This window comes from Mercenaria mercenaria, chromosome 12, assembly GCF_021730395.1.
Source record: "Mercenaria mercenaria strain notata chromosome 12, MADL_Memer_1, whole genome shotgun sequence".
NCBI classification, from domain to species: domain Eukaryota; kingdom Metazoa; phylum Mollusca; class Bivalvia; order Venerida; family Veneridae; genus Mercenaria; species Mercenaria mercenaria.
The window spans coordinates 62,411,775-62,434,891 of NC_069372.1; the positions used below are offsets into that span (position 1 = coordinate 62,411,775).

Sequence of the window (23,117 nt, forward strand, 5' to 3'; positions counted from 1 at the left end):
GTTTTCCAATACTAAATAAAGCAATGGTATTTTGTAATATTACTGACTGTGCGGAGGTTGAATCTTTTTGGTGTGTTAACTCATATATAAACAAAGTGTCAGAGCGTCTTAGGCTCACACTCACACACACTTACACAAGTCTTTCGCAGTTAATATCTGGATAATTTAACCGGTAGGATATTTTAACGGATAAAGTGATATGAGTTAGATCTATGTTAGGTCTTATTGAGCATGCATGTAAAGAGCTGTTCATATTTTGGAAATGATTGGACATTATGCACAATGTCTTTTGGTTGATTTCTGATTTATAGTCATCCTTTTGTCATGTTTGTGCCATATTATTTCGTGATTGTCTATGTTTTACTGCTTAGCAATCATAACGATTTATATGACTAGCAAGCGCATTGTCAGGGATAGCTGTTAAAAATAGTAAAAACACAGAGGTTATGTGCATCACAAAGATAAAGCAAAAGAACTATTTTACAGGTCAGGTTAAAAGTAAAAGCAGGAACTTGAATTAGAACTGATAGAAGAACTGATTTACTACTAATTGATTTTGTTGTTTTGCTGTTGCATCTGAAAACTAGAAAAGACGTCAATTTAGGTCATTATCATCAGTAGCCTTATGGCTGATGGCTTAATTTATGATCTGATATTTTATAGTTGCCATCCCTCATATATGGGACAATGAGATTCAAAAGCTATTACGCTACACAGAATTATTATTAAATGTCCTGTTATTTATACTATTTTATCAGCACAAGCAATGCAACAGAATGACATTTTGACAGGTCTCCATGCCGATTAAAGCGCCCATTATATTTTGTTTTCAAACTTTGAAAGACAAAACAGCAGCTTGATAAAAAAGGATTAAAACAAGTCATTATCTTCTCGCAGACAAAATGACATGTGACATGTGTTTATGACTATGTATAAATATGGAACATCTACTTATAGCGATTGTTAGCATCAGCGGGTTCACCCAGAATAAACATGGAGCACAAAATTAATGTTCGATGGTGAGCACAAAGTTTCTACCATTATGGTAACTTTGTGCATCCCCATTGTAGCTTTGCATGGCCTTTCATAAACTGTTAGGGCAAATTAAGCTTTGATGGGAAAAGTGGGAAGCTAAGAAAGGGAAGGGCAAAGTTTTTGTACTTCAAGTTCACGTTTATGAAGGGATATGTGAAGTGCAAAGTTTAAATTGCGAAGGTAAGTACCTTTGCACTTTGCAATTGTACCTCAGTGCTTTGCATTTATATAAGAAGCGTAGGCTAGCACAAGTGGCAAAGTATGTAATAATCCATGATGAATAACATCCTTGGGAAGCTCTGTCATATGGAGCAGCATATTTGTATGACTCAAGAATTTGGATCTTGAAATTATATATTTTTCAGGACCAGGTTGTGTTAAAATGGAACATGTATTACGTCCTGATGAAGATTGGCAGTCAAGAAGATCTGTTGTAGAATGTAACAGACGTATGTGGACAGATCAACTGGCATGTGATGTAACGTTCATCATTGGCCACGGGGAGACAAGGATGCAAGCTCATAAATATGTTCTCGGCAGTAGAAGTTGTGTGTTTTATGCGATGTTTTTCGGTCCGTTGAGTGGGAATACGGGAATGGAGATTACTATCCCAGATATGACACCAGAGCAATTCAGTGGTCTTTTGCAGTAAGTTACCTTTTATTTCTTTTATGGGGCACAACATTGTGTTCAACAGCATACCACACAAGGGCCAGCATCAAACTGTTTTTGGGGAGATTGATACTTGCCCTTGTGGTATTCTAGTTATGTAATGGTTGTCAGTTAATTAACCTAATCAGTGTTCTTAGATTCTGCACCTGGGCAGTGCTGACATTTTTTTCAGCAAGTGTGTGCCTGTAACTGACAACTTCCTACATAAATGACTTCAGACAAACATGCACCATATGCTGTGATCAAAGTTTGATCTTCTACATTCATTGCAACACTCTCTACCCACAGAGTAAAACCATTTTGTTTTTGCCTAAATGCCAATGTAGTAATAAGTATGGCTTCGAACTGCCCCTGTTATTCTGGAGGTATAGTCCAGAAGCAATTTCGACCTGCATTTCTGTAGTCTTCGGCACAGAAATATGTGAAGAGTTTTAAGTTTATTATAAACCATACATTGAATCTATTTTTGATACATGTTTATTTTAAATGAGATAAATTTATTGGTGACTGTATACATAATTATTTCATATGATTAAGATGACTACACTCTTTAATTTAAGTACTTCTGGATGTAATTATAATGTCCTTTCATTTATCGCAGATGAATCATTTTGAGATAGCCCCAACGCTTGAGTAATCATCAAATAATCATTTTACTCTTAGGATTGGTCAAGTGCTTCAACAGTGTTCTAAAACCACATAAACATAGTATATACTTAAGACAGTTTTAGGTTATATATAAATAATGTTTATATATTGTAAGTAATAGAGGATATTACACGAGTGTCTTTTCACATTGAATTTATTAAACATTAGTTGAATAAAATAAAATGCTAAGCTCTGCTGAGCATTTAATCAATTTCATTCAACAAGTTTAATAAATTCAGTTCGAAGAGACACAAATGTAATATTCTTTTTGTCACATGTAAGCTTTTATTGTTTAAACATCAAAATTTCTTCTTTCTTTACCTATAATAGACCAAGTAAATTCCCCCAACGTCTCCTATAAATAAGCGACGTCAACGTCGAAGCTTTATTACACTAGTGCATTATCAAATTTATGTAATGGCTTTATTTCACTCCCGCGTCGTCAAACATGTGATAAAAACTTTATCAAATGAGAAAATGCAGATATGAGATAACTGGAGCTATTCAGATTTATATAATTTTAGAAAGTCCCTTTTCTTTTGGAAACAGATAATCCATGTTTTTATGGAATTTTGGTGAAAAAGTGATTCAGAAAGTGAAAAATTAGAAACTGAAAAAAGATATTCTAGTTGGTAGAAGTCTAGACAAATAACCTTGTGGATCTGAATATATAAACAAGAATAATTCTGATATTGTTAGGATTTACTGATTTAGGCTAGTTGTATTTTCCAATATTAAATTGAGTTGTAAGTGGAATTCCTTATTACCGGTAACTAAATATAGACATCACTGTTTCTTTTCTTTTCATAAAGTGAGTTTCAGGTAATGCATCAATATTTAGTGATATTGACTATCTTTCCATGTTGACTGGACCTGGACTTAGTTAACTATATACTGACATTATTGAAATATATTAATTTATACCCTGCAATTAAAAAAAAAAATATTGTGTATATAAAACTTACATTGCCAAACTAGATATTTGCACACACAAAAAATGGTGACAGCTAGCACAAGAGGTCTTATTGTTTTTATATTTATATATGCTTTTCGCTTTCATGTGAAAATTTAAAATAACGAGAGCTGTCCGTAAGACAGCATGCTCAACTTTTCTTAGTGCTTGACTCTGAATTAGAGCTTTGCCAGTAAAAGGGGCATAAATCTGTCAGAATTCTAATCAGAGTTATGAGGAGTGTTGCTTATGGTGTAGTTTTTGATAGTAAAAAAACTATTCTAAGTTTCAAGTCAATAGCTTTGATAGCAATAGAGATATTGGACATTATATAAAACTTTAACCAAAAAATTGTAAGTTAAAAAGGGACATAACTCTGTAAAAATACGAATCAGGGTTATGGGGATTGTTTCTCCTGGTGTAGACTTTGATAGTAAATAACTATTTTAAGTTTCAAGTCAAAAGCTTTGATAGTGACTGAGGTATTTGACTTTATCAAAAACTTTAATAAAAAAATTCTAAGTTTAAAGGGGCATAAATCTGTCAAAATTCAAATCAGGGTTAGGGGATTGTTCTGCTGGTGTAGACTGTGATAGTAAGTAACTGTTTTAAGTTTCAAGTCAAAAGCTTTGATAGTAATAGAGGTATTTGACTGTATCAAAAACTTTAAGCAAAAAGTGCTAAGTCTAAAAGAGGTATAAATCTGTCAAAATCAAGTAAGAGTTATGGGGATTATATCTCCTGGTGTAGACTGTGATAGTAAATAACTATTTTAAGTTTAATGTCAATAGCTCTGATAGTAACAAAGATATTTGACTTTATCAAAAACTTTAACCAACGCCAACACTGGGACAAGTGCAATAGCTCTACATTTTCTTTGAAAAGTCGAGCTAAAAAAGGATAAGAATAGCAGAAAAAAAGGAACAAATATGAATACATCAAATGAAAATAAAATCAAAATTAAAAAACTATATTTAAAATTATTAAACTATTGTTGTTTTACTTTTAGATATCTATATACAGAAGAGGTCAAAGTTGATCTTGACAACGTTCTTCCACTTTTGTATGCGGCAAAGAAATACTGCGTACAGAGTTTAATTGACAAATGCCTAAACACCCTGAAGAGGAACATGGTACCGGAAAATGTTTGTACGGTCATGGAGAATGCCCACATTTTTGGTAACAACGAACTGAAGACGAGATGCTTTAATCTGATCATTCAAGAAACAGAGCGGGTTTTCCAAGCAGAAGATCTTGCTGAGTTGTGTAATGAATGCTTTATTAGTATAATCAAAGAGGACAGTATTCCAGTTTCAGAAGCTATTGTATTTGAAGCTGTACTGAAGTTTGCCAAGGGTAAATGTGAAAGGAGCATTTCAGAAGCCACACCAGACAATATGAAAGCAGCTGTTGCAAATGTCATGCCACATGTAAGGTTTCCCCTTATGGACAAAGAGTATTTTACAAATGTTGTCATATCAACTGGCCTCCTAACTGAACCACAAGAACTAAAGCTTTGTAGGTACTTCCTTAATCCAAGACCAGAGAACGCTGGCGATTTTAACACAAAAAAGAGAAAGTTTGTATACACTGTGCAGAGATTTATGGAGCTAGGGTCAGGGTGGGGTTACAAGAGGGACAAATGTGATGCCGTTTCTTTCACATGTTCTAATGACATAATGGTAAAGGGCTTTCAGATATATGGGTCAAACCAGGGGCCAGGCAATTTAGAAATTTCTGTGCATTTGAAGCAAGAGCCATACAGGGCTAATGTAGCTATAAAGCATGCAATTGTTGAAACTGACGGCAAGCAAAAAATCTACAATGTTTATTTTGATAATCTTGTGGCTATTAAGAAAAACAAAAAATATACATTTACACTTGTGATGAAGGGACCAACAACATATTATGGAACAAGTGGACAGCAAATTCTTATAAGAGACAATGTTCAGTTTAAGTTTGAGAAATCTGACTTAAGCACAAATAACACTACTCCAGATCGAGGTCAAATTCCGGGTATTGTTTATGAACTCATGCCCCCACCTGCCGAGAATGGTGAAAATATGGAAACATAAACATGAATTTTCTATGTATAATCAGACTTGACACCCCAGTTAAGTCAACGGCACAGCGCCTCAAATATCTTTGAGTTAAACCAAAAGAAGGCAAAATCCTGGATGCTTTAAAAAATATTAATAAGTAAGATCTGTGAAAATTCTTTTTACCTTAATTATAAAATAAAAGCATACCGCATTAACATGGAAAGTGACATTATTATTTATTAAATTGAAGTCAGAAATACTGCAAAGGGCAATAACTCTAACCCTAAATGTTAAAATATCTATAAAGTTCCAATCCAGTATCAGCATTAGTTTTGGAGATAGTAACTTGCATGCAAAACATTAACCAGAAGTTATTAAGTTCAAAAGGGGACATAATTTTGCAAAATATACTTCAGAGTTATGGGACTTGATACTATGACCTAGTTTTATAAACCCGAAGAAACATCTGAAGTTCCAATTCAATATTTGCATTAGTTTTTGAGATAGTAAGTTACTAACTTGCATGCAAAACTAACCAGGATTTTCCAAGTCCAAAAAGGGGCATAATTTGGCCAAAATAAATGTCAAGAGTTATGGGACTGGATGCTATCGCCTACTTTTATAACCCTGAAGACACATGTGAAGTTTCAAATCAACTTGCATGCAAAACTTTAACCAGGATTTTCTAAGTCCAAAAGGGGGCATAATTTGGCTAAAATGTATGTCAGAGTTATGGGACTTATGGGACTTAACACAGTGAGGTTGGTAATTGACCTAGAAAAAGAAAAAAATAAGTTTCAAAGCTGTATGCCTTTAAATGATAGTTATAAAGACTCGCAAGTAAAACTTTAACAAATGCCGATGCCATGGTGAGTAGAATAGCTCGGACTGTACTTCAAATAGTAGAGCTCAAAAGGATGAACAGTTAAACTTATAACAAGGGCTTAGTGCAAAACTATTGCAACTGTATATGAATAAAGATCAAAATACAATACTTTTGTGCTCAGCCCTCGATAAATACTCTGGAATCAAAGAATTATATATTTATGAATTCGTACTAAAGTATGAACTTGCTGTTTGAGCTTTGTGCAAATTATGGGTACATGTAAATTTTTATACCTATAGAAAGGAGAATTAAAGGTCACAGAGATTGTAATGAAAGGTCAGGGATAATACAATAAAAGGAGGGAGAACAAAAACTTGTACATAATAATCATACGTTAAGACAGAGGGAATCTGGGAGTTTTAGTTAAAGGGAGTGATAGCTTTTAAATGGAATGCAAACATTTGAAGGGAAGACTCGGAGAACAGAAGGGTATAATGTGGACTGGGGGAGAAAATAATACAGAGAATGTTATAAATAATGAAACAAAGAGTTACCATTGAAGAAGGGTTATTTTAAATAGTGTAAATATGTTTAAGATGGATGTGAGGGAGTTAAACACTAGAAAGTAGAAGGTTGTGTGTTTTTGTTGGTGGCGAGTGGGAGGTGGTGGGGCTAATAGAAAGACTGAGAATGACAACTGAAAAAACAAGTGGTGATTGGGTAGACTAGTGAAAATATGGGGAAAAGGTTATATAATGAAGGGAAGTAAAAATGAAATTGAAGTACATGTATGTGTGAATGGGTAAAATAAGGATGATTAATGAATGTGATAGAAGGGAAAAGAGAAATAGCATTTGATATACATACCGGTAGACCCCATGGAAAGGGAGGGGGTAGGAGTGTAGGGATGTAAAAATGTTTTAAGAAGGGTAGTTGGGTGTAATGGGGATATGAAAGTAGGTAAAAAGGTAAAGAATGGATTGATTAAGGATTTTATAAGTACAAATGCTGGATATCTGTGTCCTTTACAAGCGCAGGCCCGAGAATCAGAATTGAGAACTACAAATATACATATGAATCCCTCTTTTAACTTTTTGAGTAACTGGTGACAAAAATGTAATTTTGGTATTGATGCTTATGTTGTTAAAGCTTTGTTGCTTTACACTAATACTGTGAAATCATTTACATTTGGTGTGAAGGAGTGGGGGGGTATTTTTACCTTTTATTTTGTCTTCGGAAGTTGAAATCCTCAGAATTCATATGAAAACTTATTTTGGCAAAAACACAAAATTTTGTGCCCATGAAATTAAATGATTTCACTCTAGATACCATTTTTCTACTGGCAGCTGTGTATTTATTGATATATCCTAGAACTGAATAAAAATTCACCTTATTTTCTTTTTTTCTTGGTTCCTCTGCCTTATGCAAAAACATCAAAACATGTGTATCTGGATCATTGGGCTATGCTTTTATAAATAGTCTATGGAAAACTTACATATTGTGGTTTTCAGTACCTTTACATATGACATTGTAAAAGATTCACCTATCTGTATAGATTTTATTTACTCACTCTAGTAAATTTGGTAACTTAACCTATATGGCGAGTCCCCAGCTTCAGTGATATAGGATGACTCCAGGTGCTCGTCTCGGCATTATGTCAGGCACTGGCAGGCATCTGGATAGAACCAGACCTTTATTAAGACAGCTGGATAGCTTCCTCACATGATGACACCCTAGCCCCACAGAGGTGAGTGGCAAGTGATTTCACATGATGGCCCTAGCTCAACAGAGGTGAGTGGCAAGTGATTTCACATGATGGCCCTAGCTCAACAGAGGTGAGTGGCAGGTGATTTAACATGATGGCCCTAACCCCACAGAGGTGAGTGGCAAGTGATTTAACATGATGGCCCTAGCCCAACAGAGGTGAGTGGCAGGTGATTTAACATGATGGCCCTAACCCAACAGAGGTGAGTGACAAGTGATTTAACATGATGGCCCTAGCCCAACAGAGGCGAGTGGCAAGTGATTTAACATGATGGCCCTAGCCCCACAGAAGTGAGAGGCAAGTGATTTAACATGACCCTAGCCCTACAGAGGTGAGTGGCAAGTGATTTAACATGATGGCCCTAGCCCCACAGAAGTGAGAGGCAAGTGATTTAACATGACCCTAGCCCTACAGAGGTGAGTGGCAAGTGATTTCACATGATGGCCCTAGCTCAACAGAGGTGATTAGCAAGTGATTTGAAGTTGGTGACTGTAACCACTTGGCTTCTGCGGCCCCTGGATGAAATCTAGAGTTTATTTTTGTAGAATATGTCCTAACTGAAAACAAACAAGCTCAGTATGCTCCTTTAGACCAGGCTATACACAGAAAACTGTGTTGGTTTAAACAATATTTTATTAAACACATTAACATTTACATTCATTTACAACATGTACATATATCAACGAGGCAAACAGGATGGAGTAGGAAGCTAAGTAGACTTATTTGAAACTCTCCTTGAAAAATGTGTCCTTTACACACTGATTTTAACTGTAACATGTATTTCAAACAGACTTTACAAACACATAATAACTTGACCTGCATTTATTTTTCAAGTTAAACAGAAAAATGACTTCCTTTAAATATGCTGTCTACATTCACAACTGTTGTAACTACATATGTTCATTATCTAAAATTATCGCATAGTGTGGCAATTTTCCTTTGATCTTTTCAGCATGTTATACATAGTAACACACATTATTACTACAAAACTGTGCTGATATCTTACAAAACTGTTGCGATATATATCAACACGGAAATCTCTATGGAGTTTCATAAGAAAAAAAGTGTTCCGATATATATCAGCACAGTAAAACTGTTCCGATATATATCGGAACACTTTTTCTCTATTGAGGTCCTATCAAGGGAGTATAATTTTTTCCTTTCAAAGAAAAGATGATTTTAGCTCCAATTTACAGTTCACAGAGAAAGAATTGTCACAAACACCTACATTTATAAAGTAAAAGAATAAATAAACTAGAATATTTCAAAAACTTGATAGTTATTGCCAAATTCAGAAATACATGAAATTCTGAGATTTCTCAAATGTTTCTTTTTCTTTGATTTTTTTTACAAACAAAACAACAAGTTTTACAATATGTCTGGCCAATGAAATGCAAAGATTTAAAACCAATGCAGAAATTTGTTGGGTACTTTTATCTGGGGAACACATTTTCTAAAACAGAAGTTTTAGTGTTTCAGTCAGCGAGGCGCAGAAAGGGAATCAAAATAGTAAAAATAATAATAAACAAATTTAAATGAAAATAATATATAAATTTTAATGATAAACTATGCGATAAAACAGTTATAATATGTAATGCTCGTGTGTTACCAGGATATATCAGAGCTAGGGGTACATCTCGTTATTTTTCTCTTCACATATCTGTCTCGGCCTACCGGCCTCGACGATATGTGCAGAGAAAAATACCCTCGATGTACCCCTAGCTCTGATATATCCTGGTAACACACTCTCACACATACTATAACTATTACTTAACTGAAATATATCAATTCTGATATATATCTGGTAATTTCACAATGAAAAATATAATAACCAATACTAAAAATATTATTTTTGACTTGTACAGAATTAGAAATAGGTACAATTTGTTTGAAACCATAGAAAAGACAAACCATTTTACATTAATATTTAATATCAAAATATCTCACTCATAACTACTTAATCTTACATTTTAAGTCCTAACTATTGTTATGCTTCTCATGAACATAATTTTATTGTATCTGGTGTTTACACTGTGAAATATATTTTGATCATGCACTGAATCACGTATATCCTTTACACTGTAAAAAACAGAAATTTTCGCTATGGATGTACTTTCCCTATATGCTCTAAATGACTGTACCCATAAAAAGAGCTCGTCGAACACAGTGCCCTCACCTTGATGCATTCAGTAATTGCACAATTTATTTATTTTATTTTGTTTGATTTAACGTCGCACCGACACATTATAGGTCATATGGCGACTTTCCAGCTTTAATGGTGGAGGAAGACCCCAGGTGCCCCTCCGTGCATTATTTCATCACGAGCAGGCACCTGGGTAGAACCACCGACCTTTCGTAAGCCAGCTGGATGGCTTCCTCACTTGAAGAATTCAACGCCCCGAGTGAGGCTCGAACCCACATCGATGAGGGGCAAGTGATTTGAAGTCAGCGACCTTAACCACTCTTAACCACAATTGCACAAGGAACAGAAATTATTTGTTCACTGTAAACAAATGTTTTACTGTTCTCAGGCTTTCAAGTAGTCCTACTTTTTCCTACTTTTCCTACTATTTAGATCCCTTCCTACATTTTTCCTACTTTTTCTCAGAAAACTCCTACTTCTCCTACTTTTTTGATATTTTCAAAATAAAAAAAAATTAAAACATGTTCAATGAAATTTTAAATTAAGTAGTTAACATGATTATGCTTTAGTCTATTTGTAGAATGAATTGTGTTATATGATTTATGGTGTGATAGCTACTCATCAGGCTCTGATTGGACTACTGGACATGCTGCCATTGACCTCTTAGGGAATCTTCAGTGCCGGATCCAGCAAATATTGTCTTCTAAAGGTAAAGAGATACACATTTGAACACAAGTAGGCTAACAGATATGATTGCTGTGCACTGTAACTCTTTCCCAATGATGTGCAAACTGAGGGAATTGGGTGAACAGAAATGATACACTGTACTTTGACTTAGACCCAATTTTCTAAAGACATCTTTTTAAACATAAAATATTGTGATCTGAATTTCACTATTTCAAAGTGCATTATAATGTTTCTGTTCACTCTAAGCATAGGTTAAGGTAGAACATAACTGTAGTGACCAACTATAATTCTATCTGGCTAAGCCGGATAAGAATTTGTTGTAGCAGTGCTGGGATGCCTTAACCTGATCAGTTTGCTACTGGTACTTCTCTCAAATGTAATTTATATTTTGATGTATAATTACATGAAAATATTTCTAAGCCACTGAAAATGTTTTAAGAAAACATTTGAGCTTTTGAAGTATCAGCTGCAAACATTAATGCTTGTAGTAGCTGAGCTAACTTGATATATTTTGCAGGTGTCAACTAACAGTCTAGATGTACCAAAGATAAACTAACATCCTTTAACATAGATACTAACTATGCCAGGTGGAAAGACTCATTTTAATGCTTCTTGGCTTAATAAGATTGATAAAAATGGACACAAACTTAATCAGTGGTGTAGAAAGGATTCGTCATCTAACTTGAATGGCTTCTGCTTTATTTGTGATAAATCAATTTCATGTTCCAATACTGGTGTTGGGCAACTTATGAACCATGCTGATGGACAAAAGCACAAAGATAATATGAAATTAAGAAATTCATGCTCCCAGAAGAAGTTCTTTGTTGAAAAAACAGAGCAGTGTTGTTGCAAGTACTTCTCAAGGAGGAGGTGATACCGAGAAAAAATCTTCAATCATTCAGCTCCAGTCATTATCCCATAAGGAGCAAGTTTGTAAAGCAGAGACACTGTGGGCGTTTAAAGTAGCAGCTAGTGGTTACACATACAGTTCTTGTGATGGGACACCAGAGTTATTCCAAAGCATGTTCCCAGGTAGCTCTGTGGCAAAGGACTTTACAATGAGTAAATCAAAAGTATCATATATGATATCAGATGGGCTTGGTCCTTATTTTAGACAGACTATAGCAAATAAAATAGCAACTGATAAGATACCATATACAATTCAGTTTGATGAAACTGGTACAGTCCAAAATATGAAACAGTGTGATATATTAATCAGGTTTTGGAATGAAGAGAAAGGTGAAATAAGCACTATGTTTTTAAAGAGTGAACTGTTTGGTCATGCCAAAGGTGTTGATGTAGGACAGGCTTTAATTGATACTTTGAATGAAACACCTTATCAGATACCTTTAGATTTATTAGTATCACTTGGGAGTGATGGTCCCAATGTTAATAAGACTGTTTGGAACCATGTCAATACACATAAAGCTTCTCTCGGTCTACCTGAACTTACTGAATTTGTTCCATGTTCTATACATGCTGTTCACAATGGATTCAGAAAAGGTCTTAATGTCTATGGTGAGGATGCAGAGGAATTAGCCATCGACCTCTTTCAGTGGTTTAAATCACACACCTGTCAGAGAGAAGATTATGCTGCAGTGCTGGAAGACCTTAATCTTGATGAAAACATGTTTGTAAGACACGTTCAGTGTAGGTGGCTGACATTGATACCCGCTCTTGGAAGACTACTCAAGCATTGGGAGGGTTCTAGTAGATATTTCTTGAAAGTGCTACCACAGATTAGTAAAGATCAAGGAACTGACAAGTATCTGAAGAAGAATTCTAGGTACCTCAGGATTTGTGAAAAGCTGAAGTCCAAAGAAATTCTAGCACAGATTCAGTTTCTTATTAGTGTGGGGCCAGTCTTTGAAAGATTTTTGATCATGTTCCAAAAGCAAGAGCCTCTAATTCACATGTTGTATTCAGAAGCCTGTGACCTTATTAGGACATTGATGCTTAGATTTGTCAAACATGACATTGTTGCAGATGCCATCGGGTCTAAACTGGTTAAATTAGATGTGAAAGATCTGAACAACTGTCTTGATTTGAAAGAGATGGAAGTTGGTAGTGACACTGAGAAGACGTTATCTAAGCTTGACTCAGGAAAGCAGAAAAGTCTGCAATATGACATGAGGAAATTTTATCAAGAAGTAACAAGTTACTTGGCTAAAAAGCTTCCGGTTGATGTTGCTTTGGTAAAAAATATTCAGTGTTTACATCCAGAAGTAAGAGAGCAGGAAAGTGCCTTTAAACACTTGAAAAGGCTATCAGAGACTCTGCCAGGTATTTCAAAAGAAGAAGTTCCTTTAATCAGGGATGAATGGAAGTTGTATAGAGCAGATGATATTCCAGATAGCAAGATATATAATGACCAGGATGAGATTGATAGAATAGATCATTATTGGGGCTATGTCTTGAGCAGGAAAACACCATCAGGTCGTCTAAAGTATAAAAATCTGAGAAAGTTAGTGATAAGCTGTTTGTGCATAAGTCATGGGAATGCAGATGTCGAAAGAAGTCTGTCTATCAATAAGAAACTGTTAACTAATGAAAGAACACTATTGTCTGAAGAATCCCTGAATGGCCTCAGGTTGACTAGGGATGCTGTTGGTATGTACAAGGGTAAGGTCACAGACATTCCAATGACCAAAGATCTACAGTCTTCTGTTGCCAAGTCCTATCAGAAGTATAAGGATAGAATTGAGACAGAAAAAGCTGAATTTAGATTGACTGAAAGTAAAAAACAAGCATTGAAAGAACAAAGAGAAAAAGAACAGCAGTCACTGAAGCTGAATGAAGAAAGAAAACGAAAATTAGGGGAAAAAGAAAAAGAAGTAAAGAAGAGTGAACAGCAGTTAAAGGATGATCTGTCAAAAGCAAAGCATGTCTTTGCAGAAGCAAATAATAGACTTTCTGAAGCAATAAAGAAGAAAGACTTCCAGGAATTAGACATAGCACAAGGATTGTTACAGGTTGCCAAATCAAACCTTGATAAGGTTGGTGATGCTTTGGAATGTTGCAGAGAAAAAAGGCAAGACATTGATTGCAAGCGGCAAAAGATGCTTGACAATTTTATGTACAAACAGAAAACATCATTGGACTCAAGTAAATCAAACAAGAAAGGAAATTGACTATACAGAGAGAGGATAAGCCACAAAACCAGCTCTTGGTTATATAGCTTTAATATGGTGTGACACAATCATGTATAGGAATATTATATGTATTGCAAACTGATGTTAACAATATATTAATACAGTGCACAACATTCATATCTGCTAAGTCCATCATTTAGGGTTATTTTTAAAATGGGGCATGGCTTGCTAGATGTAGAAAATACATGTTTGGTTGTTTTAGTATTAGATTAGTACTTGTATGTCAATGTTTTCAGCTAACATTTTAAAATCTACTTGACCTTGCATTTTAGAAAATGTTATTGCTAATGCATGATACTTTACTTTGCTGTATCATTTAGATGCTTTGTGGCTTATAGTGCCTTTAATAATACCATTGCCTGTAATTATATAAAGAGCTACACATAATCACTTTGTACTGTCTAGATTAACTAGACTGTTCTAGGGAAGATGAGCAGAAAACACTTGGCTTATTTTTGGACAAAATCTATATGTTTCAAAGAACTTTTCAGGCATAGTATTAAGGCCCAGTTGTGAAACATAATGCTTAAAGTTTTCAATATATCTCCCTAGAACAGTAGCTTTTATATAACATTGTGATTTATGATATGTAAAAATGTTCAGTTTGAATAATAAAATGAAAAAAAAATTTTAGGTTGATGGCAGCACTTCCATTGACTTCAGAACCTGATGAGAATGAAAACAGCTTCATACACCAAAGAATGAGTTCATTTCAAGTGTTTACATGATGGCACATGTGAGTAATTAGAAGATCAAATGGTAAGTTGACCGTTACAAGATCCTACTTTTAATGATCTGATTCCTACTTTCCTCCTACTTTTCTCCTACTTTTTTATGTTAGAGGCTCCTACTTTTCTCCTATTTTTTCTTCAAAAGTCACTGGAAAGCCTGTGTTCTGGTTCAATGTGACATTGACCTTTGACCTACTGACCTCAAAATCAATAGGGGTTATCTGCCGGTCATGATCAACCTCCCTATTAAGTTTAGTGATCCTGGGCCCAAGGGTTTAACTGTTCCGGGTCAGTGTGACCTTGATCTTTAGCCTACAGACTTCAAAATCTATAGGGGTCATCTACAGGTCATGACCAACCTCCCTATCAATTTTCATGATCCTAGGCTCAAGTGTTCTCAAGTTATTGTCTGGAAACAGTTTAAATGTTCTGGGTCACTGTAACCTTGACCTTTGACCTACTGACCTTAAAATCAATAGGGGTCATCTGCTGGTCATGATGAACCTCTCTATCATCTTTCATGACCCTTGGCCCAAGCGTTCTAAAGTTATTGTCCAGAAACCGTTTGAACTGTTCCTGGCCAATCTCACCTTGAACTTTGACCAAATGACCTCAAAATCAATAGGGGTCATCTGCTGTCATGATCACTCTCCCTATCAATTTTCCTGATCCTAGGCCCAAGCGTTCTTGAGTTATCGCCCGGCAACCGTTTTACTGTTCCTGGTCACTGTGACCTTGACTTTGACCTACTGACCTCAAAATCAATAGGGGTCATCTGCTGGTCATGACCAACCTCCCCATCAACTTTCACGGTCCTAGGCCCAAGCAGTCTAGAGTTATCATCCGGAAACAGTTTAACTGTTCCAGGTCACTGTGAACTTGACGTTTGACATACTGACCTCAAAATCAATAGGGGTCATCTGCTGGTCATGACCAACCTCCCTATCAACTTTCACGGTCCTAGGCCAAAGCAGTCTAGAGTTATCATCCGGAAACAGTTTAACTGTTCCAGGTCACTGTGAACTTGACCTTTGACGTACTGACCTCAAAATCAATAGGGGTCATCTGCTGGTCATGACCAACCTCCCTATCAACTTTCATGATCCTAGGCCCAAGCATTCTTCAGTTATCATCCGAAAAGCGTTTAACTGTTCAGGGTCACTGTGACCTTGACCTTTGACATACTGACCTCAAAATCAATAGGGGTCATCTGCAGGTGATGATCAATCTTCCTATCAACTTTCATGATCCTAGGCCCAAGTGTTCTTGAGTTATCGCCTGGAAACGGATTGGTCTACATACAGACCGACCGACTGACAGACCGACCAACATCTGCAAAACAATATACTCCTCCTTCTTTGAAGGGGGGCATAAAAATAAATGCTTGCTAAAGTGCAGACAATATTTTATTTTTAAACCTAATTTTCTCTTCTATTTGGTGAATCGCAAAACATGACCATCCATTATATTTCAGTATTGGATACAATATATTCCATACAGGATAATGTAATTTATTTTTAAATTACCAGTTTCAATGTTAAGAACACCATAGAAGCCATTGGGTGATAAAAATATCTGATATAAAATTCTATGTCAATAAACGCTTGGCATAATGTTCTTTCTGTATTTTCATCATAAGCCTTTTGGATCACCTTGAATATAGATGGAATTGTTCAAGTACCAAGGGGAGTGGTGGTCTAGTGGATAAGGTGTGACAGCCGCTCAATCCAGAGGTTGTGGGTTTAAGTCCCACTGGGGTCACGACCATGACTTCTCATATGACACCAGTACTGGTTTTTCAAGGAAGCAGACTCAAGAGTGTATACAATAAGCTTGAAGCTTTTATCACAATCAAGCTAAAACAAATTAGTATAAACTATCCCAGTAAACACCTGACGTCGTACCGACGTTGGTTAGACGTTGGATTTTGGTTTCAACGTCGGCGACCTGAATCCAACGTCTAACCAACGTCATAACCACGACGTCTAATAGACGTCAGACTTAGACGTCCTGGAGACGTTGGAATTAGGTTGGTTAGAAAGTCTGTTTAAATGTTTTCATTTATGAAATTAACTGGTGTAATTTTGCTAGTATAGTTTAAAAATAGTTATGCCTGAACATGCGCTTATAAATAATAGGTCATTTGCACATCAAACATTATCATTAATTATGTTACAAAATCGCATGAGATTGTCTATTTTCGGAAACGAATTTCTTTTTTACCAATTTAAAACTGTTCAGGAAAAAATTGCATTCTATACACATGTATAAATTATTCTATATTCACCTAAGGATCTTCTTCTACACATGTTGTTTATTAGTCATGCGTTTGCGAGATAAGCTTGCATCGGTTTACACAAGTCTTCCGGTAATTTGATATTTTGTGGGATAAGATAGAGCAAGTTTATAAATACTTTACACAAAGGGATCCACAACGTGAGTAGCAGAATTTTGAAAATTGTACTTAGTTTAATAGTTATTCTTTTTAGTGTGATGCATTATGTTTATTACATGTACTTTAAAAATCAATTGCGTTTAACATAAAACTTCATTACATTTTATGAGGTTATAGAGATTTCTTTTAGAATTTAAAATAAAACATGTTTGTTTTGCATGTAGCAATTATGTTCTTTAGTAATAGCTCTAGCATTACATACTTGTATAAGTTTTCAAATTTTATGAAATGATGAAACTGTCAAATGTTATACATTTCAGCTGGGAATTTTAGCGGAGTTGAAGAATCATGCAGACATGACTAAACTTGAAAGTTTCAATTACTGGATTACCTTTTTTGAATTTATGATATTAGACTTATGTCGCTATCATGTGAAATAAAGATGATAAAATACATGTGTTGATTACTTGTTTGATTGCAAATTCCGTTGAAAATTTTGTCAGATTTTGGTTGGTAAGTGGTTAGAGTTTGGTTGGAAAATGGTCGGATTGCGACGTCTAGCCAACGTCGGGATCCGACGTCTAAACGGTTTGCAAATCCAACCAAAATCCAACGTTAATCCGACGTCGGGGTCCGACGTCTATACGACGTCTAACCGACGTCAAATGCCTACTGGGATAACAAGAGCCATGTTAAACATGGCTAATCCCCCCGTCGGGAATATTATAATTGAAGGCTAAAGTTCCTGGCAAGTTAGTGTCTGAAAGTATTAATTTTGAGGAAAGCTTTGAAGAACCGTTTAGTTGTGGTCCGCATCAGGGGTTTTAAAGATGTGGAAGAAAGAATAAGTCAGTGGTTTACTGCTAAATTTTATTAATTTTCATGAACAGTATAGCTATGATGTTTTTCTATACGGCTACTGTAAAAAGAAGGAATGGAAAGCTAACAGGGAACAAGAGTGCCAGAATGTCACAATATATGCCCGTCACAGCAAATTTCTTTACTCTAGCAGCTGTATTTGCAAATGGAATTTTAATTTTGTGGTTGTTTAGTAATCATTGTAAGTCTTTTGTTTTTCTAAGTCCACAAAAAACTCCTTACAAGGTAGAGATACCTTAAAATACACCTAAAATTGGAAAGTAACATCTATGTTGTACCACAGAAAAGTGGTTTTGTTTTTTCCCTACGGTCAATTATAAAAATTACAATATAAGTTATTTATAGTAACAACTAAGGGAAGTTAATCTAAAAAAAAAAAAAAATTGTAAGTCCACATCAAAAATCTTTACCAGGTAGAGATTGGTCAAAATACACCTCAAAATTGGATGTAGCATGCATGTTGTACTACAGAAAAGTGGTCTCGATTTTTCCCTACGACTAGTAATGAAAAAGTTAAAATAAAAGCTATTTAAAGTAATAACAAAGGGAAGTAATTCTAAAGAAGGGAACTGCGCATGACACTTCATCTCATGATGGTGTATAATTGTGCCAAGTTACAACAAAATCCCTCCATGCATGAAGAAGAAATGCTTCGGACAAAGTCATTCTTGTATCTGACCTTTGGCCTCTAAGTGTGACCTTGACCTTAGACCTAGGGACGTGGATCTTGCGCAGGACACTCCGTCTCGTAGTGGTGAACATTTGTGCCAAGTTATATCAAAATCGCTCTATGCATGAAGAAGAAATGCTCCAGATAAGGTTTTCATTCTTGTATCCTTTGACCTCTAAGTGTGACCTTGACCTTAGACCTAGGGACCTGGTTCTTGCGCATGACACTCCGCCTCGTGGTGGTGAACATTTGTGCCAAGTTATATAAAAATCCCTCCATGCATGAAGAAGATATGCTCCGGACAAATTTTTTAAGAAAATATGATAAAGGGAAATAACTCAAAAAATAGGGAAGGTAGAGTTATTGTTCTTGCACAATGCACTTCCTCCCAATGTGTTCTATCAGTGTATGAAGTTTGAAGAAAATCCCTCCAGTACTTTCGGAGTTATGCTCTGGACAAAATTTTTTAAGAAAATAAGATAAAGGGGAATAACTCAAAAAATAGGCAAGATAGAGTTATTGTTCTTGGACACTGCACTTCCTCCTAATGTGTTCTATCAGTGTATGAAGTTTGAAGAAAATCCCTCCAGTACTTTTGGAGTTATGCTCCGGACAAAGATTGTTGCGGACGGACGCAAGGATGGACGGAGAGCATTTCTAAAATCCCCTTCGCCTTTGGCGGGGGGATAAACAAGAGGGCCATGAAGGCATCACTCACCTGACCTATTGACCTAAAGATCATCAAGATTCCTTTGATTTGACCCCGTGACCTAGTTTTTGACCCGACCCCAGATTTGAACTTGACCTAAAGATCATCAAGTTGAACATTCTAAGTTTCATGAAGATATAGTCATAAATGTGGCCTCTAGAATGTTAACAGGCTTTTCCTTTGATTTGACCTAGTGACCTAGTTTTTGACCCCACCTGACCCAGATTTAAACTTGACCTATAGATCATCAAGATTAATATTCTGACCAAGTTTCATGAAGATACAGTCATAAACGTGGCCTCTACAGTGTTAACAAGCTTTTCCTTTGATTTGACCTGGTGACCTAGTTTTTGATCCCAGATGACCCAATATCGAACTCGTCCAAGACTTTATTGAGGATAACATTCTGACCAAGTTTCATTAAGATTGGGTCAAAATTGTGATGTCTAGTGTTAACAAATTTTTCCTTTGATTTGACCTGGTGACCTAGTTTTTGACCCCAGATGACCCAATATCAAACTCATCCAAGATTTTATTGAGGGTAACATTCTGACCAAGTTTCATTAAGATTGGGCCAAAAATGTGACCTCTAGAGTGTTAACAGTCAAATTGTTGACGACGGACGGACGGACGATGGACACAGGGTGATCACAAAAGCTCACCTTTGAGCACTTTGTGCTCAGGTGAGCTTAAAACTAACAGCAGAGTTGACCAGACACAAAACAGATCTTGTTTTAATCTTTGACCTCTAAGTGTGACCTTGACCTCAGAGCTAAGGGTCTAGGTCTTGCATCGGTGAATATTTACCCCAAGTTATTTCAAAATCCCATAATGGATGGCAGAGTTCCAGGCCAAACAAGAAATTACACGGATAGATACATGGGCGGACAGACAGACAGTGCAATTTTAATATGCTCATCTTCAGGGGCATAAAAAGCATAGAATAAACAAGTGGGCCAAGATGGCCCTAGGTCGCTCACCTGAGAAACACACCATAACAGTGTAAACATGTTTGACCTAGTGATTTCATGGAAACAAATATTCTGGCCAACTTTCATTAGGATTGGACCAAAAATGTGGTCTCTTGAGTTTAAGGTGAAGAAGGTGTAATGAGCAGGATTTTACCACAATACCTATATTCAAACTTTAACTAGCTTTCATCAAGGCAGCCATTCTGACTAAATTTTATGAATATTCAGTGTAAAATGCAGCCCCTATTGTGTACAAAAGGTTTTTCCTTGATTTGACAAAGTGACCTAGTTTCTGACCCATATTCAAACTTGCCCTAGATTTTATCAAGGCAATCATTCTGACCAAATTTCATGAAGATCAATTGAAAAATACATCCTCTATAGCATACACAAGGTTTTTCTTTGACTTGACCTAATGACCTACTTTTTAATCCCAGATAACCCATATTTGAACTCAACCTAGATTTCATCTAGGCAATCATTCTGACCAAAATTTAAGATCAATTGAAAAATGCAGCTTCTACCTTATCCTAAAAGTTTCTCTTTGATTTAACCTAGTGACCTACTTTTAGACCTCAGATGACCCATTTTCAAAATTGACCTAGATTTTATCAAGGCAATCATTCTGACTTAATTTCAGGAAGATCAATTGAAAAATACAGCCTCTATTGCATACAAAAGGTTTTTCTTTGATTTGACCTAGTGACCTACCTTTTGACCCCAGATGACCCATATTCGAACTCGACCTAGAATTCATCAAGGCAATCATTATGACCAAATTTCATGAAGATCAATTGAAAAATACAGCCTCTATCACATACACAAGGTTTTTCTTTGATTTGATCTAGTGACCTACTTTTTAACCCCAGATGACCCATAATCAATTTGACCTAAATTTCATCAAGGCAATCATTTTGACCAAATTTCATGAAGATCAACTGAAAAATACAGCTTTTTTCGCATACACAAGGTTTTTTTTTTATTTGACCTCGTGACCTAGTTTTTGACCCCAGATAACCCATATTCGAACTCAACTTAGATTTCATCAAGGCAATCATTCTCACCAAATTTCATGAAGTTCAATTGAAAAACATACACAAGGTTTTTTTAATTGATTTGACCTAGTTTTTTACTCCAGATGACCCATTTTCGAACTTGGCCTAGATTTTATCAAGGTTATCATTCTGATCAAATTTCATGAAGATCAGTTGAAAAATACAGCCTCTATCGCATACACAAGGTTTTTCTTTAATTTGACCTAGTGACCTAGTTTTAATCCCAGATGACCCATTTTCGAACTTGGCCTAGATTTCATCAAGGTCATCATTCTGACCAAATTTCATGAAGATCAGTTGAAAAATACAGCCTCTATCGCATACACAAGCTAAATGTTGACAGACGAGTTAAGGAAACTCGAATATCTATTTACACTGAATGTGGTAAAGTCAGTCAACTGGAATATCCTTACAGTATGTTAAACAGGCAGATCAAGTTATGTTGAATTTTAAACGAGTTTTTATGCACTACAGCTATTATATAACCATTTCACAGTTTATGAAGAGAAATTTATCTGAAATATACAATTTTGATGGTTATGTTATGCCCCAAAATTTGTGCAAATTCCTTTTAATTATTTTTATTCATAAAAGTAAGAATTTGCATTTTTAAAAAAATATTTTTGTCTCATATGACTCTTTATTTGTTAAGATACTTAACATATTTTGTAAATATTTGTTTTCTTAGCCAAATGCAGCTTTCAACAAAAGGTCTGTTTTACAATAGCTTTAAACATTGCCATGAATATGAAAATTATTTCAATGTACTAAGTAGGAAAGATTATCTAACGCTTCTTAAATTTCGCACCAGCAACCACAGATTTCCAGTTGAAACAGGCCGTTATGATGGAACCCCATTTCAGGAACGTATATGCCCACTGTGCAGTAATAACTCCGTCGGAAATGAACGACATTATCTACTCAGTTGCGAATTCTTTAGGCAAGAAAGAAATAGATACCTGCGCGATTCGAATATTCAGGATAGCGATCTTTCATTTCGACAAATTATACAGTCAACAGACGCAAATTCGCTAGTGCATCTCTGCTCTTTTCTACGAATTATTATTTCTAAGTTTTGATATTGCCTCCCAGTTGCAGATACGCAAATAACCTTCCTTTTTTCTCAAGTTAATAACTAAAATACAAAACACTTAAGATAGTAAATATATATGACCTACAAACCTCATAGAGTAAATCCGAGCACGTGTAACCTATCCGTAATTCGCTGTTATTGATCCATATAAGCAAACTCTTATTTTTGTCTAAATATAGAATGACAGGTCATTAAAGCCTAATCACATACTCCCACGCTTTACTTTAAATCATTGCGACGTATTATGTAGTTCCTACTGAACTTATATATTTCGTAATCTCCCTTGTGTGTGTGTGTGTGTGTGTGTGTGTGTGTGTGTGTATTATTGTGTTTTTGTCAATTAACTAAACATCTTTTTTTCCATATTTGTTCTTTAGAAGTTGTTATTAAACGTGAGTTTATCATGTATTTGTGTTAAAGGAGTAAATGAGTTCCCCCTCAATACATATATACATGTATTTGTTAACAATTGATTGCACTCTTTTTTTTTTTTTTTTTTTTGCAGGTTACTACCGGAACTAGTTTTGGCTTTATTCAAATTTATTTGTATATCCTCATGTAGTATTATATAATACCTTGGGTGAATAAAGTTATCTATCTATCTATCTATCTAGTAATTTTGCATTCTTTTGTAAGACAATTCCTCCCCCCCCCCCACCCCAAACTTTACCATGTTTACTTATTAAGAGCAC

General features: G+C 35.5%; 1 protein-coding gene across 1 annotated transcript; it reads left to right on the plus strand.

Moving 5' to 3' along the window:
* The first annotated feature begins 36 nt into the window (after window positions 1-36).
* On the plus strand, window positions 37-7,568 carry LOC123534215 (BTB/POZ domain-containing protein 6-like). Its single transcript, XM_045316354.2, has 3 exons — window positions 37-172; window positions 1,401-1,683; window positions 4,317-7,568. The coding sequence occupies exons 2-3, from the start codon at window positions 1,418-1,420 to the stop codon at window positions 5,380-5,382; spliced, it is 1,332 nt and encodes a 443-aa protein (XP_045172289.2). The 5' UTR covers window positions 37-172; window positions 1,401-1,417; the 3' UTR covers window positions 5,383-7,568.
* The last annotated feature ends 15,549 nt before the right edge of the window (window positions 7,569-23,117 follow it).